At 40.7% G+C, this 19,374-nt stretch overlaps 1 protein-coding gene across 3 annotated transcripts in view; it reads right to left on the reverse strand.

Annotated features, from left to right (window-relative positions):
• Nucleotides 1–19,374, reverse strand: part of UST (uronyl 2-sulfotransferase) — a 282,268-nt gene that overhangs the window by 109,184 nt on the left and 153,710 nt on the right. For all 3 annotated transcript variants that reach the window (XM_036906922.2, XM_036906918.2, XM_036906919.2), the window contains exons 3-4: nucleotides 18,345–18,500; nucleotides 7,234–7,313 (exon numbers count right to left, since the gene is read on the reverse strand). In XM_036906922.2, the coding sequence (XP_036762817.1) occupies nucleotides 7,234–7,313; nucleotides 18,345–18,500 (236 nt within the window). The remainder of the gene's footprint in view (nucleotides 1–7,233; nucleotides 7,314–18,344; nucleotides 18,501–19,374) is intronic.

A 19,374-nucleotide genomic window follows, 5' to 3' on the forward strand; every position in this document is an offset into this window, starting at 1 on the left:
CCCAGATGTACACAAGGTGACATTCATCAAGCTGGATGAAAAACTAACTAGTCCCAGATGTCAGCTGCTCCACTGACCAGCTAACCACCATCACCCTGGATGTATCTTCCACTTTTTAATTAAATCGGGTTTCATATCTATGCTAAACAGCAACTCAAGTAATGTTAGGATTAGGAAGACAAAGCATGTATACCAGATGTAAATGAAATTGAACCCTCAGAAATTGCACCATGCTTTTAAAAAGATCAACTGTACTTCTATTGTCAGGTGAAGAATGGCTACTATTGCTCATTCACAGAAGCGGCCAATCATGTGAATCAATGCACAGCTCCCCGCTAGGAGACGGTTCTCAGCATGGCCACTCCCAGCTTCCACAGAAAGCTGTACATGTGAGGACTGACAAGGCTTTGCTGAGTGTGGGTGACTTGCTCTTATTTGCACATTGTAACCCAATGCAAGATTTCTAGATAATTTTCCAGAACAGAATTTTTAGATGGTTTAGAAATTTACTGTCAATATCAGATAATATAGTAGCACCTCTCTAGAAGTTTCTGAATATGAGAGGTGTCTCCTCTTACCTCCTCCTTTCCAGAAAATGACAGTAATAATGGTTTCAGGCCACCAAGCCCCATCCTTTTCCTAGGACACACAGCTCCCTCCCAATCTGCAAGATCTGGGGTGGCATGTCAGTTATATATAATATGCCAGAATACCACCCACGTGTCCCAGTGCCTGAGAAGGGACACACTTCCTATCCTCATCCCATCCTCTCTCCAGAACAGTTTCTCTTCTCTCAGTAATTTCTAAATTCTAATTAGAATTCCTGGTCACCCTTAGGTCTCCGGGTCACCTGAATTTACCGTCTGCAGATTATTCCTTTCTAGAGTGAGAATGCTTTGTACCACCACCCAATACATGTGGCACAAAACTGCCTTACTTTTAAAACCTTTGAGAGAAGACTTCCATGAAGTCCATCCTCTCAGTCAGCCTCGCAGTTGAGGAGTCTTTGGTCAACCCAGCCAAATCCCTAATCTTCCTTCTATGTACATTTCCTTCTACCTGATCCACTCAACATAAAGGATTCACTTCTCCTCGTATGTTTTTTTTTACAACTGTAAGCCTTTCAAGTTCAATTTTAATTCAACTTCTTTTTGCACGTGTTTCTTTTTGAAATTCCTTTAGCGTTTGTCTTGAGACTCTTTTCCCTTAATGTGATAATTACAGCTCTAATTTGGCCTTTATCAAGCCCTAAAAACATTGCAGCGAGCAATGCTGATGACAGGTTCTGTGTGGGGGACACACTAGTGAGCCAGGCCATATTTTGCTTTTCACTGAATACACCCTTGTCCCTTGGTCCTCACAATATGATGGCATATTTGAATCTCTCTGTTAAGTCATCCTAAAAGAGCAGGTATTTCCAATTTCTTTGACATTTGTTCAAAGGTCAGATTTATCAAGTCTTTCCTCCCCACTGTGAGTCTCCTTCTGACCTTCTGCAAAGTTATTGTATTTTTTAAAATTTTTTGTCTTTCTGATGAGAAGATGAAGATCCAAAGGAGGGTATAATTCTCTAGGAAAAACACCTGCACGGTCCTCACTTTCTCATGCATTCCTAGTATCTCATTCCGAGGATTTTCTTCAATGTCTGCCTCAAGCTGTTACCTGAGTCAACAACCCATCAATACTGGTCACCCCTCCAGTAGCTACAGAAAGTGCTGGGGTAAAAATGTCAAGTACACTTTCAGCAAATAGCTGGCAATATTCCTCCTGGAATATTTTTGTATGTATTAAATAATAAGTCTTAAGACCAAAATTATTCTAGGGAATTAAGACTGTCTTATCCTCCTACTATAGTGTAGTTTTCTATGACTGGAAACACTCAGAAAGCATATCCTTTTTTTTTTAAGTTATGGTAAAGTATACATAACATAAAATTTACCTTTTTCACCATTTTTAAGTGTAAAGTTGAGTGGCATTAAGTACATTCACACTGGTACAACCATCACCACCATCCATCTCCAGAACATTCTCATTACCGCAAACAAACTCTGTGCCTATTAAACAATAAATCCCTTGCTCAACTTCTCCTAGTCCTAGGAAATTTCCATTCTACTGAAAGATTATCTTCTTTTTTCACCTCTGGCTTAAAAGTAGAGGTCATTGTCACACTGTCACATTAAAAGATAAGAAGTGCCCCAAGGCTAGGCCCACACTTTGGTTCCCCCGTTTGTGACAGAGGAGCTTCTGTGAAGAGAAAGAAAGTCCATGAGGAAAAAGGATGGGATTGTTTGGGGGCAGGGTGAGGAGCTGCCTGCAGGAGGTAGGCAGAGAATTATTTAATTGTCCTTTGCAGGAGTGGGTGGAAGGGCCCCATCCATCCTCACAGCCTCACAATGCGCAGTGAACACATCTGTCCTTGGCTGCCCAGGACAGGGAGTCCCAACCCAAAACACAGGCAGAGGAGGCTGAGCTGCTCTCTCTCTGCTCTCTGGAGCATCTTGAGGGAAGCATCTGCCAAGGGGGAAGTGGAGACAGAGGGGGTAAGGACAGGGGGCAGCTGGGCCACCGGAGTTAGGGACCCTGCTGGGACAGCAAGGTGATGTGACAAGGAGGCAGTAAGTAGGTGACAAGAGAGGGATTCTTCATGGTGAGGTGGCTCCTGCGGCAGCAGATCTCCTCACCATAGAGTAACAAGAGGGATGTGAGGAACAGAGCGCCGTTCTCGGGGTATCAGTCCAGCAGTGCTTAAATAAGGTAAACAGAGAGAGCTCTTGTTTTTAAAATCAAACTTCTGGGCTACATTTAAGGCAGTAAAGAAAATATTCAAGAACACTAACATGATTTTTTATTTTGATGTTCTCTCCAAAGTTTGAGTCTTCTTTCACTGTTACAAAGGATTTGCAGGGCCCAGAATTAAAATGACTGACCTCGCTAAGGAGAATAAAAACAAAGTCAATATTTAGAAATAGGATGTGGGAACCCAGCTGAATTATGGAATTAGCTAGATCTGATTTGTTTTGTTAAATAGTGCCATCAGAGGGCAGACTTTGCTCACATCAGTAATTAAGACTTTACTTTTAAGAGGAGAAAAGTGTCCGTGCCCCTCCCCAGCCTGCTTCTCCAGGGATTGATTTATATTTAATGTTTTGTTTTTGCAAGTTAGTGTTGCCCTGGAACCACCATCTGAGATCAATGAGGAAATAGAAGCAGGAGCAAAGGAGGGTGAAAGGGTCATGGGTGAGAAAGGCGGAATGACATGAAAACAGGTGAAGAGAAATGTTGGTTTGCAATTATTTTGCTTCATGATATGTCATATAATTAGCGTGGGCTATTTTGATAGCACTGTGTTCTGACCCAAAACACCAGTTTTCCCTGAGAGACCCAAGCTGGGAGTTGAGGAGGACTGGAAATTAGAAAAAGATTACTGCCACCCCCCGTGCACCTCTCCCTGCAAAAAAAAAAAAAAAAAAAAAAAAAAAAACTGCTTAGAAAACAAACAATGGGGGCAGGGGGCACAAATTGTCTGTCTCAGCCTTTCCAGTGCGTGGATCTGAGACATAAAGAGATACGGTTGGTGTTAGGAAGTTGAACTTTTGAAGTGGACAATAGAACAGACACACAAAACCATGCAAATATTGAAAATCCTACTTCAACATCTCAACAGAGAGTAGCATCTTTTAGGTGAAGGTAATTCAGACTCAGTTCTCTAGGTAGTCCAGGTGAAAAACATTTATCTGGCCTGAGTTTTCGGGCAGTTCAAGCACTGTTAAAGAGCGTTACAGTGAAAAACCTGAGGAATCCCAGGTGGCCTGGACTTGCTGCGGAGTTAGCAGTGTTTATCTCCTCTGGCAGGAAGCCTTCCTTGAGGCAACTATAAAAACATCAGTTGGGTCTGGTACTATTACTTTCCATGGTTGAATGAATAAAGCTGGATATAGCAAAATAGCTCCTGTTACATCTGAAAATAGGGAAAAGAAGGAACAGAGCAAGATACCTAGATGAGGAATAAATGAAGTAAGTCAACTGTCAAATCTCCAAAAGCTCATGTGATAACATTTTGCATCATTCAGAGAATCTGAATTTCAAGATAAGAATGCTGTACTTAATGGAAATAAAAGAAATAAAGGGCGATCTGTTTGAGTATAATGCCACACACGTCAAAAAAACTCCAGAATTTTTATGTGCAAGAGGAAGTATAGGCTTTCCTTCCCAGTTTCTGCTTGCCAGCAAGTATCTTCCTGCACACTAAGAATGGAAGGAAGATCAGAAATAAAATCCCAACAAAGAATATTAGATTGTAGTATCAATTCTTCTCCTAATTATCTCATTATCTTGAAACAAGCCACTAGATGCCCATCAGCAATGATCAGGGTAGGTTTCTTAAGAGCAGCTTAGTTAACCCATGCCTTATAATTCAGAATAGAGAACTCATTTTAAAAAGTATGTGAAAGCCCTTTTAACAAGCCTCAACTTAGCTGTCTTTCTCTTTTAATTGCATATTTGGGGGCATTCTTTGTATGCCCGCAGTGTGCCATTTATAGCTAAGAAATTTTCCTTAAATAAAGCTTCTTTTGAAAACAAAAAGCTGATGTTTAGCTTCCCATGTTCAACAAGTATAACATAATCTTGTAATGTATTCATGTTCAATTTGTCATTCTGAATAGAATGTTAATGGAGCTCTTGTACCCAAAGCCCCAGGCCTTGTGTTTCGTGGGATGGGAAAGAGGGTAAACTGCCCATGGATTGGCATGAGTATTTTAAAGGAGCTGATCATGCTGGTCTCTACTTCTTTCTGCCTCAAACTCCTGACTGCCATCCCATTCCTGCTGTGTCCACCCTGGAGGCCTCTGTTTCCAGGACTCCTTTCCTTCCCCTCTTTGCTGGGCTTTGGCTTACGCTGGTCCCTGTGTGGCCACTGCCCCTCCTCTTGGTCTAAAATGGGCCCCCCCTCACATCCCAGCAGCAAGGGCTCCCACTCCACGGGCCTTCTGGACTTCGCCGTCAGGGCAGGGATGGCCGTGCCCCTGCTTCCCCTTGGGGAAGACCCTGTGTTGCTTTCTCCTAAAGCTCTTCATACTTTGCTGTCACTTCCTCTTCAGTGGGAGAACTTACACCTCCCCAAAGGCAAGGGAAACATTTCTTGTTCATTGTGGAAGCTCCAGTGCTGGTGCAGTGTGCAGATGATGTGGGGGCCTCAATAAATATGTGCTTAATTGAACAAAATGGGCTGGAGGGATGAGAAACCAGCCAGAGCAGGGCCCTGATCAAGGCACCACAATAGAGCCACTTCCAGGCCATGTGAGGACGGGAGCTAACCTGCAGGCTGAGACTGTGGCTTCTCCAGAAATGCCTTTTAAATGCCGTTTTGAATATATGTAAAATCCTCTCAAAGAACTTGAAGGGTTTTCCTTCATGGATTGAGCATTCCTACAAGCATCTAAAAAACATCCCTGTTTTATAGCTGGAAAAAGAGAGACCTCCCTACCCCCAGAGGTGAAATTGCCGGCCCAGAAGCATGGTCGGTGGGAAGGTCTGACACCTGAAGGCCCTAAAAGCCAGACCAACACTGTTTTCTCAAGATGCGGTGTCTTCTAGAAACTATCCTTTTTTTTTTTCAGAATTAAATCAATTAAGATTCAACTCTTGGATATGCATCTGAAAGTGGAGGCCGTGATATAATATGGTCACCAAGCTGTGCCCAGCTCTGCTGATTCAGTTAAGATACTGGCTTTGGCTTGTCATTAGTTACACTGTCCTGAGCTAATTATTAAAATTTATTGCATTGCAATTTGTTTTGGTTGTAGAGATTTGACCTACGAAGGGGGAAGAGTTGAATGAATGGGGTTTGAGGAATACCGGGGTGATACAGAAGGGAGCTCATGAAAAAAGCAAGATATGGAGGGGCTGCGCTCTGCTCTCTGCAAGTCATAAAACTCAATGCTTGAAATAACAAGTAAGTCTTCATAATCTAATTATGTCTGATCATCTTTTCTTGGCCTACTGGAAGTGGGAGGCAGGACACATACCCTAGGCAATCCAATAACAAGCCACTTTATACATGCGGTTGGAAGCACACTCCAGCTCCTGGGTGCCATGGCCCTGCGTCACTGAGGATGGTTTGCAGGTGTCCTATTCACATATTCACCACCCGGGGAACTCTGGTTATCAGGCAGGCAGAGGAAACATCATGGGAAGCTTTTAAAGATAAGGCAGCAACTTCTCTTTGCTGCTTAATAACTTGCTTTTCTGAATCTCATTCTCTTTGTACTTAATTTGCACAGGGCCTGTTGCACAGCAGGGAAGTCCTTTGAAGGCTAAAACCTTCTCCCAGGCATGCTAGTAGGACATTCTGGTGCTTGCCTGTTGACCCATGAGGTCCTATTATCCGCATGGGAAAAACAGAGAGGAAAGTGGGTCAGATGGCTGGTTGGGAAGACCTGGGGTTGTGGGCTGTTCAGCAGATCTGCCCCTGGACCCAGTGCTCGGTCAGCTGAGGCCAACTGTGAGTGCAGGCACGTGCCAGTCTGAGGAGATGGGCAACTGACTAATTTACAATAAAGCACAGAGACAGGGAGCTATGCTAATGCATCCTTGGGGAAGAGAAGGCCCAGAACTTGAAGTCAGCAACTTAACAGATCAAAGATCTAAAAATGTAAGTTTGAAGATTTGCATTATTATCAGAAGGTCCCTGCAGCAGAAGAAAAAACATATTTGTAAAATACCCCATCAACATCAAACGTGCAAGGCTTAGAACAATCAAATGGAGTATTAAAAAGTAAGCAGAGAGGCTGGCACTGGTATTTCAGATCCTATAAAATATACCTCACTCCACTACTAAGTTATTCTCAGCATCCTCTGCAAATTCAAACTGTACAACAATGTGCAATGGAATTTTTCTGTTAAAAATACTCATTTCTTGACTCCTGATTTATTTGTTTCAATACAAATGTGATTTTTTTTTTTTAAGAGAACTATCAGGTCAAATGACATTGTATTAAAAATAATTCCAACTTTTCAAATGATTTAAGATTAGTATTCTAGAAATAAATGAAGCTCCTGTCAGATATTTCAAATTTTGATTCCTCCACAGCAAAAATAATGGTTTAAAAACGTCTTTTCAAGGGTAATTACACTACCCTGAAAATTAAGGTAGATTTTAAAGTAATTGTTCATTAGAAGGAGTTTCAGTACTAAAAAGAAATGAAATCATCATTAAACTGGAAAATCTCTTACCTTGAGAAGTTGAGGAAATGAACATGTCGAGTGAATAAATAGGGCTGTTCTGCAGTACTTATATTTTTAATCAGTTCCATCTATTAAAAAAAGTACAAAATTAGCATATATAGGGTCTAATTTCCCAAGCTATATTAAGCAAAAGGTTATCTCCCCAATGCCTTTTATCCTTACTTATTACCTCTTAGACCAGAGCCAAACAGCTGTGTTTCGTGCAACATTTACGAACTTGACATAAGGTTTCTTTCTGAATGAAAGAGTGCTATCCAAATTTATAGCCCTGCATTTAATTTAGTTGATTGCTACCATAAAAACAATGTGACAGATTAAGTAATTTTAACTGGAGAAGTCATTGTTTTGCTGTATTGAAATGTAAGTAAGAAAAATGCCTTTAATCCCCTCTTTTAAAGTCAAATCAAGACAAAAGGTTAAACATTATTTTACTTTTCTGTAACGATATTTCTGGGATATACAGAAATATTTGACACTGGCTCTGCAGAATTCAAAAGTGGGACTAAAATGAGACAAAACCTTATGGTATTTCTCTTTGATTATAAAAAGTTACAAAGCAAATAATTCTTAGGAAACATACAAATCCCCCCAAATTCTTGGTTTTTTGGTGGGTGGTCATCTGAAGTATTTATTTGCAGTTATCAGCAAGGCAAAAAGGAGTTTATATTTGCATAAACTAACATTTATGGTCTTCTGGAACGTGTCATGATACAGAAAACGTTTCGTAAAATCTGTTAGAAATTCCAAGCATTCTTATGACTCTCTGACTTCCTGAATTCCATTTTTTTAAGATTTTCTAATCGGCCCCATCAAAACCGACACACTGTGGAATTTTTTAAAAGCACATTGAAAATAACTACTTTGGATGTACATCGGAAGGGCAGCATTTCATATTTTATGAAACAGTTCAAGTGGAAAACTGGAAACAAAAACTGGTCACTCACATGTTAACCAGAGTAGCAGAGGCAACAATAAAATCAGTTTGGAGCTCAGGGACCATCTCGAGCAGGACAGAAATTCTGGGTCGGCCTCATCCCCTCACGCCTAGCACACATCGAGCACATTCCTAAATGCTCAATGAATATTTATTGAATGAATTAACTCTAACTAGTGTGGGCTTTATAGACTGTTATGCTAGGATCTCAGTGTCTAAGCCCTTTAATTAGATGTTCACACTCACTGTGATTGTTTGAAGAAATGAAATTGAATTTTAAAAGTAAACGACTTGCAGTTCATAACCCTGTGTTCCTGTTCATCAGTGACAGGCACGGGTAAATAATGGCCTGCCTGTCCCCAAGCTTGAGCATAAAAGGAAATTGAATCCTACCTCTTTATCTACTGTTTATCCTCTATATCCCCGCTACATGCCCCAGTGCTGGTTTTTGGTAATAAAACTTCCTGCTCGGTCACACTGTAAATTTTGATTGTTGATGGATCGGACAATAGAATTACTGATTTGGAAGCACAAGCCAAGGTGACTGACCTCTGAGGATGTCTGCATAGAAACATAACTCTTCACTGTGTGGATGTTTAATATAAAGACCACTTAATGCTTTAATCTGTAGATGATTTTTATTCTGTTATTTCTCTGCAAACATAGGAGTAATATGAGAAAGCCCCTACCCCCAGTATTGTACAAGAAGACTTGAAGAACAGGTCAGAAGGAAAACCATTTTCTTTCCCATATTCCACATTACATTACATTCTCTAAACACATGTCAATGTGTTAAATTTAATGGAAGAACAGTAGTGGTTAGGTTTTGAGAATAGTGTCATAATAGTCATAAAGCTGTCTATTTCACAAGGAAAAATGGATTAGCGGTGACAGTGCATAACTCTTTCTAGACATATCTTTAAACACAGAACAAAAGTACTAATGCTCATGTTTATTGCATTAGAGCAGTGAAGTCCAAGAGCACAGTTCAGATTTCATACATTCTGCCATTGCACACCAAACGGTAAAGCCACTTACGACATACCATGGGCACAGACTTAAGGCATTATGTTCAAGGTGTCATTTGATCATCTTCACAAATGCTGACTTTCCCCATTTCTCGTGACAAGCAATGGTCTCCTGAACCCCTCTATCCATCCCCTGAATTTCCTTTCCCTGTCCTCCCGTGGTTGCTAGCAACCTCCCTTTTCTCTGACCTGAGCCTTATCTGCATGGGTGGCATCATGGGGGACAATGGTACTACTAGAAATCATCACAGAATCCACCTTTCCTTCATTCCCTGGGCTCATTCGGGACCACTGCTGGTCATTATTCTAATTCCTCTGCAAACATTTATTCAACATTCGTGCATTTATTGAGCACTTACTAGACCCTGAAGAACAAAACATGAGTAAGATGAGTGGGAAGACACATCAAGGCAAAGCAGTGGAATGTGCCCCCCAAATCCACCTTGACCAAAACTACACTCCAATCCTCATTCACCTTCATGCCTCATCCAGTTTATTCCATCTCTGGAGAGTCTGGTCTTGGTTACGTACTCCCTATGTTCTCGCATTTATTTGATCCAGGTCTTTTCTGACTCCCCTATTTAACCAGTAGCTAAGCCATGTTAATTCCATCTTTAGTATCTTTTAAAGGTAGAATCAACTGACCCTCAAGTGTCTTGCGGCCAGCCAGATTCGATCCCTCCTTGGTCCTTCCCCACACCACGTTCAGCTCAGGCTCAAGCTTCTTCTTCTGGAATGTTCTTCTCTCTGCATGTCCAAATTCTAACCACTCTTATGTCTGGCCGAAATGCCTACCTCCTTCAAGTAGCCTTCCTGGATCTTCCTTTTCTAGCCTGTGGTAGACTTGTAGGCAAGGTGGACTAGCAGGCAGGTACCAGCACGTGATAACCATTATGGGGTAGAAGGCACAGATGTGAGGCACCTGTGCCTGCCTGCAGATGGAGAGGTAATGTTTTCCCAAGGAGTGGTTTGCAAGAACTTACAGGAATTAGCAAGCAAAGAAAGGGACTCGCAGTATTTCAGACAGTGTACAGCAAATGCAAAGGACAAAATACGAAATGACATGGATATCAAAACTGCCAGGAGTTCTGTGTGCCAGAGGTCAGATGTGGTATCAGCAAGACAGCCAATAAGACTAGAGAGGAAGGTGGGAGCCAGGTAACTGAGGGGTCTGCAGATCATGTGAGGTATTTTGACATTTTTCCTCTGGGCAATCCATAGCCAGACAGGACTTTTTTTTTTTCCCCAGATCTGAGATCAGGATGGAGAATGTGAAGAGTAAGGGTCAGAGACAGAAAGCTGAGCTAGGAAGACAGGGCAATAATCCCAAGAAACGATGAGGTGATGGACCAAGACAGCACCTCTCAGTGTGGTCCCCATACCAGCAGTACCTGCGTTGACTGAAAGCTTGTTAGAAATGCAAATTCTCAGGCCCCACCCAGACCTACTGAATTAGAACAAACTCCGGAGGTGTGGCCTGTCAATCTGTGTGTCAACAAGCCCTGCAGGAGATGCTAAGGCATGGGAGTTTGAGAACCACGAAATAAAGTCAATGGAAATAAAGAAAGATGGGGACTTTAGGGACATTATGGTGGGGGAATCTGCTACCTTGTGGCCAGGTGACAGCGAAGGGAAGGAGAGCAAGCGGTCAAGAGAGCTTCCTTCTCAGCCCTGGCTTGGATCTGAACTCACGGCGATCCTCATCCGTGGGTGGAGATGGCGAGCGCTACAGGAGGAACATCTGGCTGCAGAAGTTGAGTGGAAGTGGGTTTGGTTTTGAAGTGGGTTTGGGTTTGGCTAGAAATGGTGACTTCCCATGGCACTTCGAGGATTTTCCAGGACATGCACTTTCTATGTTACTTTGTAGTTGTGTATGCCAGCTTCAAACCGGACTATAAGCTCCTTGAGGGTAGTAGTCAGGCTTTATTTATCTTCCAGAAAGCCAATCCTGGGTATCTGCCAGAACATGTACCCCCATGATTGTTTATGCAATGAAGATACCCCCTACCTTGAGAAAATTTTTCTGGAGTCAAGAAATGTATATAGTTCACTATGACAGAATTGCCACTCAGGCAATGAATTTAGCCTTTCTGGGACAGACCTGTGCATTCATAACTGTGAGGTCACATGGAGTTAAGTATCATTACCTACACTGTATGGGCTAAGAAACCATGCACAGAAAGCCTGCATAGATTGCTTAAGATCTCACCATTAGAGAAAGGGAGAGCCAGGATTAAAATCCAAGTCTGCCTGACACTGAAAATCCTTTACCACTGAGCTGTTAACTCCTCGCCATTCCCACTGCTTTTTGATCCATACAGAATCTCTTAAAATGGGAGGAAGGGGTTGGTTAGCAAAATAACTCCAGAGACCAAAGAGGGTTTTATGGAGATATAAATCTTCTACCTTTCATGTGATATGCCGGAAAAAAATAAAAGAAAGTTCTAACAGGTGCAAAAGCATGAAAAATAATACAAAATAAAAGCATTACCAGAAAGAATATATTTTTTAAAGTTCTAGGTGGGAAAACAGTATATAATAACAAGGAATGCATCTAAAGAAAGAAGTTAAATCACAGTGCATCTCAGAATAAGATAGAATTGAGTTAAAATAAAAGGCAAGAATCAAATAGAATTTATAAGGCAGAGGATATGCCAGGCAGTGGTTTTTAATCTTTTGCTTTCAACCTGTCTGGGATGGTAGAGCAGAAAATCTGTACCTGCAGTTCTACAAACACAGCTAGTTACTCAAAAATTTTGCTCCTGACTTCTTTAGGAAATGCAGTAATTGACAGAATATTGACCCTACTCTGGTCTGAATTCTTATATCACTTGTGAATTTACAATTTTGCAAAACATCTGTCATGAAAGAAAACACATGCTTTTAACATATCAAAGCCAAATAAAGAGTAGCTTAAACTCTATTATCTCTTTAACTTTCAAGGCTGGGAGAATGGCTGTAGGCCCAGCATATCTTTCCCTCTTCTTGCCGCCGGGGGAAGCCCTGCTAGCAGGAGGCAGGATTACATTTAGCTCAGGGCTGCTCAGTCAGTGTGAACATATGCCTGCAAAGCAGAACAAGCCCACCAGGGGGAGCAATGGCACGTGCAAGGCAAAGAGGCTCTATTACAGCTGGGTGGAGAGGAGAAAAATATTTAATTTTTCAAGCCTTGTTATTTCTTCCACTTTTTTCCCTTTTCTTTCCACCCAGCTTCCATTAGTGGACTTATCTTTCGTCTGTAAGACTCCAAGATAAGCCCTTGTTTGCAGAGCAGGGTGGGCTCACCCCTCTGGAGCTTGGAGAGGAACTCACTAAGCCTTTTTAGTTTGGTCCCAAGGTCTGGACTGATGCCTGTGGACACGGACCCTCCTACTATCAATTCAGGAAACTCTGAGGATCATTTGAAGGAGAATTTTCCAAAAGGTCTCAAGCAAGGGTAACGTTCCTGGGATAAAATCTATAGGCTCCTGAGAGACACCACTCAATAAGATTTCAGGGGAAACATGATGTATTCAGAGGTTGGAGGGGTTCTCAGGTGAAGAAGGAATTTTTTTTGCTTAGTGGAGGTTTTGCTTTAACAAAAGGAAAGTTTTCTAATAATTAGAGCCTTTTGTGTGATGATTCTTCAGTGCAGTTGTGCACGAGGACCTCCTCAGTTTTTTTTCTCCAAAAAAGAACAGATACTTGGGCTCCACTTTAAAAAGTCTAACTCAGAAATGTGCAGCAGGACTAAGAAGCAGGTGTTGTGAGAAAGTTCCCGAGAAGATCCTGATGCCCATCAAGTTGAGAACCGTTTTTTTTAATGGCTCCCCAGGTGCCCACTGGATAAGATTCCAGCTCCATAGCCTGGCATTCTCCAGGATTTGACCCAATTCACTTCCAAGTCTAATTTGCCCATGTTTTTCTTGAACTCTCGTTCTTCCCTATAAAATGGGGTGATATATTGTCCTGATAATGTTACTTAAAGGAATAGAACTGAGGTGCACAAACATATAGCATGCTGTCTGGTGCTCAATATACAGCCTGAATATAGTAGGTCTTGGTAACAGTCATTAAAATGAAGAAACAAAGGAGAGGCCTGCTTCCAAAATGAATGCGTGAACCTTTGTTACTCAGCAGAGGCCAGATGACCCTGGCTTAGAGACACCTAGGAGGAATCCCCATGGCTTCTATAGACATTTGCCAAATCTAGAAGGGTTTTCTTTAGGTGAGTTTTCATTTTGAGAGTCACTGCTTTATCATCACAGTCAAACTTAGGACTTACTAAGTTTGACACTGGCTCTGCAGAATTTAAAAGTGGGTCTCAGTGGTGAGAAGGGAATAGGAAAGGGAAGCTAAAAACAAGAGGCTAAAGCAATCTAGAGTGCACGGGCATAGCATCTCTGTCTCCTCCACCCTTTGAATACTTTTCAAGGTTTTAATAATTTGAATAACTGTTGACTAGAGTCAGAGCAGATGTAAAGTTTATAGTGTAATAGAAGCTTTTACTGGTATGACTGACGGAAGAGTATAGGCTAGTCCAGCACTTTCCAAACTGTGAACCGGAGTTCTGTGGGATTCAGATGAGAGCCACAGACACTCAGAAATGTTCCCTGGCCAACTGAGACTGGGAAACACTTGGTGAAAGCGAGTTAAACATATTTTTCATTTTGTTTTTAATTGAAAGAACTCTCAGTCTTTAAAATGTGAACAATTACTGTGAATCTCCTAGAGGGAGATAGGAGGCAGCATTTCCCAAATTTATTTAACCATGGTATTTTCTTTTATTTTCCGGTGCCTTAGGGGACTAGGATTCTCAGGAACACACTTTGGGAAATGCTGGTATAATGGTTTTGACTGGCATTCTTAACCTTGTCTATACTGTAGGATCTCTTATGTCATATCACTTAAAGAAATAAAAAACGTTTTCTGAATTCCCGCCACCCCAGAATCTCCAGAAGAGCCATTGCAACCATGTGGTTCAAAAGGCTCTGCTGGAGTCTTCTGTGCAGCCAGAGTGGATCACCACTGCATTAGGAGAATGGCTTTTGGATCTGAGAAATGGCCTATATTCAAGACCAGGTGCCGCAGACTCATTCTATTATATTATGTTTGGAAAGTGACTTAACCTGGTTGTCTTGGTGTTCTCATCCATAAAAGAGGTACTCACAAGCACTCACTGGTACAGCTTTAGGTCCAAAAGAGTTAAATGAAATAATGAAGTAAGACAATTAGCATGTGGTATGTGCTCTTTCCAATTTGCAATCCTCAGTATCTTCAAATTAAATAAAAATAGTAAAATTATTTGCTTTCTCAATTTTTAAGGCTCATATGTCAACAATTTTTGCCTCTTTCCAACAGAATGAAATAATATTGAATTCTTATGTCTGTGACATGCCTGTGGCCCTTTGATCCTTATTGTATTTAGAGCAATGTTCTGCAAGATAGCAGCAGACCATTAGCAAAGACAGTTACAGGTGTTTTGGCAATCACACCCATGTCTTCTGCAAAATTGTTCCCTCTCCTTCACATTGCATGTAATCTCCATTTTCAAAGAGATTATCAACGCCAGCCCAAGAAACTGAAATCTGGTTTCAGAGCATAAATGAAATGATATCATCACCGACTTGCATTACATGCCCTGAAAAGGTCCTACATTTGACCAGCAGCAGCTGTCCACACTCTTCCACTGGGAGAGCTTTTAAAATATAAACTTCAAAGGTATTTCTATTTCCATAGGAGCAGATGTAATGGGATTTTTAAAGGCTTTATAACATTTGGTGGCTTCATGCTCGTTTCCTTTTTAATAATCCCTTCAGTGTCTTATTCCATTAGATTTAAAAAATATAGTACTGTGTGTGTGTGTGTGTGTGTGTGTGTGTGTGTGTAATAATACGTACCCTCCAGGGAGAAATCTATGCATGAATTTAACTCTGGCTTAAAGAGGTACCTCTGTATATGAATGAAATGGTATAGATAATTCCAGTCTTATAGTGGATATTATTCCAAAGTTCATTTGTAAGTCAGTAGTTTGGAACATATTTTCTCGTAAAAACAATGTTCTACATGGTGGAGAGAGTCCAGCCCAGGCCACATGAGCCTGCTGAACTCATACTGCACCTGAACTAGAACTGTTATTAACTGGAGAGAACAGTGTTTCCATGGGAACACATTTTCAGAGTTCTACTGTTTAAGGTTGAGAACCACGGACTATAAAAGTTTAGCTCTTCTTCTAAATCGCTTCCTCCTTTTTCCTTTAATAAATAATCAAGCAGAGGCATTATTCATACCACAAATTATTTCTTGCATACATTAGGTTAAAATAATATTTTTTTCTCTGCTTGTTTTATGCACCTCGGAAGTTTAGTAAAAAGGATACCTATAACAAGGAAAAGGGTTCCTTTAAACACTCTTGAACTTCTAACTTGTGTCTTGTCATGACGTTGCCTGGCTCTCTGTGTGTGTCACAGCCTGGTCAGCAAACTGCAGAGAAGTAACTGTCACCGTTCCATTTATTTTTACATCCAAACTGTTTGTTTTCTTCTACCTTATCTTTTCCTGAAGTATTTAAAACTTGCCTTATAATTGAATAGGAATCTGGAATAACTAAGTAATGAAATTTATTCTAGGTCACACTGACCACAGGAATCAGAAACGTTTCAACTACACTATACACAGATTATGCTAGAAGTTGTATAAATATATCACAGAATCACAGGGCTAGAAAGAACCTTAAAAGATTGTCTAGTCTGTTCCCTGGCTTCCAGACAAGCCAATCATTCCAAACAGATGAGAGCTAACCTCTGTTTTAGACGGGATGGATGACTTGGTCTTTAACCCTTTCTAGACGTAGCAATTTATGCACCATTAGTAAATTCTTAGGAAGTTATTGTTAATATTTAATCTAAATCCTTCCCTCCCCAGTTACAACTGTATTTTACTTTCTCATGTTTGCTTCTCACAGGAAACAAAGTAGATTTATCTGTGTAAAATCCCAGTATATTCAAATTATTAACTTTGTGCTCCGTCTTCCAGGGCTTTCTTGAACATCTCAGGGTCTAGTTACCTTTGTCCTGTTCTCTCTGGGTTGTTTGCACCTTTCAGCAGTGGGAACTCAATGGAGCTGCTGTGAATTGAGCATAGTTTCCACACATAGGAATATTTAAGTATAATCTGATAAGCAGACCCTAAGACTCAGACTCAAAGGGAAACCAAATTTAATAATTATAATAATATTGCACTAACATAGGGATTTATTTATAGTCACTTTCAGGTAGTAAAAAGGGTATAACCAGCCTAATCATATTAGCTTCAATCAGATAAGGACACCAAAGAGAATCTACCCCATTATAGCTATTCATAAATGTGATCTTTTTAAATCTCATTAAATATAACTTTTTTATTGAGAGCCTACTATAGGACCTACAAGGGGTGGTCTCCAAATATTCTTTGCTGATTAGTAATGACTACTTACATTTGAGACTCAGAGGTTCTGTAATGAAGGTTTCAAAGGGTTCGGCATTTTGGTCTCTATGTTGCGGAATACGCTAAACAGACTGGCTCTATAGCAAGTGCTCTTGGCTCTGTTACTGTCTTCAAACAGTCCTACTATCTATCCCACACAATAAAACAGAAAGACAGGCTGTTGTAAATTATTAATGAGATTTCTCCTATTTTCGAGGTTTTTAAATGTCTCAAAGATGAGGATTATGTCAGAAATAAGTGGACATGCATGGAAATTTCCATAATTATGGTCTCAACCTGAGAGTAAAGCATGTGCTTTACTTACGCCCCAAATATACATACTCACTGGGTGGTTTAATTCCATGTGTCACCTTGACTGGCCACAGGACATACAGGTTAAGCAGTATTTCCATGTCTGTGAGGGTGTTTCCAGATGGGATTAGCATCTGAAGCAGTGGACTCAGTAAAGTACATTGCCCTCCCTAGCGTGGGTGGGCATCATCCAATCTCTAAGGACTGAATAGAACAAAATGCCGAAAAAGGAGAATTTGCCCTGTTTTTCCTGCCTCCCTGATCAGCTGGAACATCTTATTTTCTCTTCCCCTGCCCTTGGACTGGAATTTACACCATCAGCTCCCCTGGTTTTCAGGGCTTTGCACTTGGACTGGGACTGAATTACACCAGGGGCTTCCCTAGGTGTCCAGGTTGCAGATGGGTGGGTCATGGGACTTCTCAGCCTCAATATTACATGAGCCAATTCCTCATAATAAATCTTTTATGTTATCTATCTATCAGTCTATCAATCTACCTAGCTACCTAGCTACCTACCTACCTACCCACCTGCATCCTACTGGTTTTGTTCTCTAGAGAACCCTGATGATACTGGTGGCTACTCATCCATCCTAAGCATCCAAGGGACAGGAGCAACTTTTTGAGACCAGGCTAACAAACTTGACCCTGCAAAATAGCTGTGAGAGCATTGGGCCTACCTTTTCTACATTAGCAAAGCACCTCGATGGAGGTTGTTGACCTTACTTTTGTATAAACGTACAAAAGTAGAATCTGTCTTCATAGCTTTCTGGCAGAGTAAAACACTCCTTCTTTACCCTGCAGCATGTCTACTTGTATGGTTCAGCTATCTCAGGGAGGAATTATTCCTGGGGAATGGGGTAATTCTTTGGCTACCACTGAATATGCCAAATGCTGCTTTGGAAGCTCAAGATTTCCTGAGCTCACCATAGCAGGAAGCTCATATTCCCAGAGACCCATAAGATTCCTGGCCCAAAGAGGGTTTTCTCTATTAAAACCACAAAGTTTCAGGAGCAAATGCAGAGGAAGAAATATTAAAATAAGTTTTCTTATTTTTGCTGTCAGGGTGTCAACATTTTTTTATAGCTCAATGGTATATCTATTCGAGATTTATGCATTCCTAATTTTAGCTGAATAGGTAGTGATGAGGGTACACTGTCCTTCACTGGTCTTAATAAAAGTATCCCTTCAGGGAAACTTCCTGCTTAAAGATTTTTGTTAGAATCTTTAACTTAAATTTCCTTCCACACCCTGGCAAAAATACAGTAAGAAATTGCCACCCTGGTATTCATTTGTGAGGGGCTTGAAGGATGTCTTGTAAGGTATCCACTAATTACACAAATGAATTGATGTGAAGAATTGAACCAGAGGCAAAGACAACTTACTTGTTCATTTTTAGTAAGCCTGGTTTTGTTGTGAATGTCTGACGTGACCAAATTGAATCCGTGCTTCTCTGATAAGATTCTCAGGAGCAAGACCACAGTCCGGCTCCCACACTTGCCCACTCTGTTGTACACCACCTGGCTTGGGAAAGGCAGCACCTGGGAAAGAACAACAGAGCAAATATGAGACTTTGGGCTTAAAATACTTAGGAGTCTTCTCTCAGTTTCAGAACAATAAATGTCTGATCAATCTAAAGAAAAGGGTTCATATCAAGTTAATGAGAGAGCCAAAGTGATAGACTCAGGTTTATCTTCAAGGTTAACTCGAGAGAAATGTTAGATGTCTCTCTCTCTCTCTGCACTGATATTTAAAACTGGTAAAATTTCATGCCAGTTATAAGATTGATTATGAAGTCCATTTCGTTTCTTCTTAGTATCAGAATATATAAATATGTGCTTTATGGATAATATTCTTTTGCAGATTATATTATGCTTTATTAGAACTTGCTATGTAGAGTGCTCAAGGAAAAATACAGTAATCTTAAAAATTGAGGCATAATTTACATATGATACAATTCACCCTTTTAAACAGTACAATATGGTGGGGTTTTCTATATCAACAAAGTTGTGCAAACATCACCACCATCTAATTCCAGAATAATTTTCATCACTCCCCAAAGAAACTCCATACCCATTAGTCACTTTCCATTTCCTTCACTATCTTGGTGCCTTGAGACCATTTATTTACTTTTTGTCTCTATGGTTTGGCCTATAGCATTCTGGACATCTCACATAAATGGAATCACAAAATACATGACCTTTTTTGCCTGGCTCCTCCTTTACTTAGCATAATGTTTTCAAGATTCATCTCTGTTGCAGTATGGATCGGTGCTTCATTCCTTTACACGGCTGAATAATAATATTACACTGAATGGACATACCACATTTTGTTTATACATTCATCAGTTGATGGACATTTGGACTGTTTCCACTTTTTGGCTCTATGAATAATGCTGCTATGAACATTTGTGTG

This window comes from Manis pentadactyla, chromosome 12 (assembly GCF_030020395.1).
Source record: "Manis pentadactyla isolate mManPen7 chromosome 12, mManPen7.hap1, whole genome shotgun sequence".
NCBI lineage: Eukaryota > Metazoa > Chordata > Mammalia > Pholidota > Manidae > Manis > Manis pentadactyla.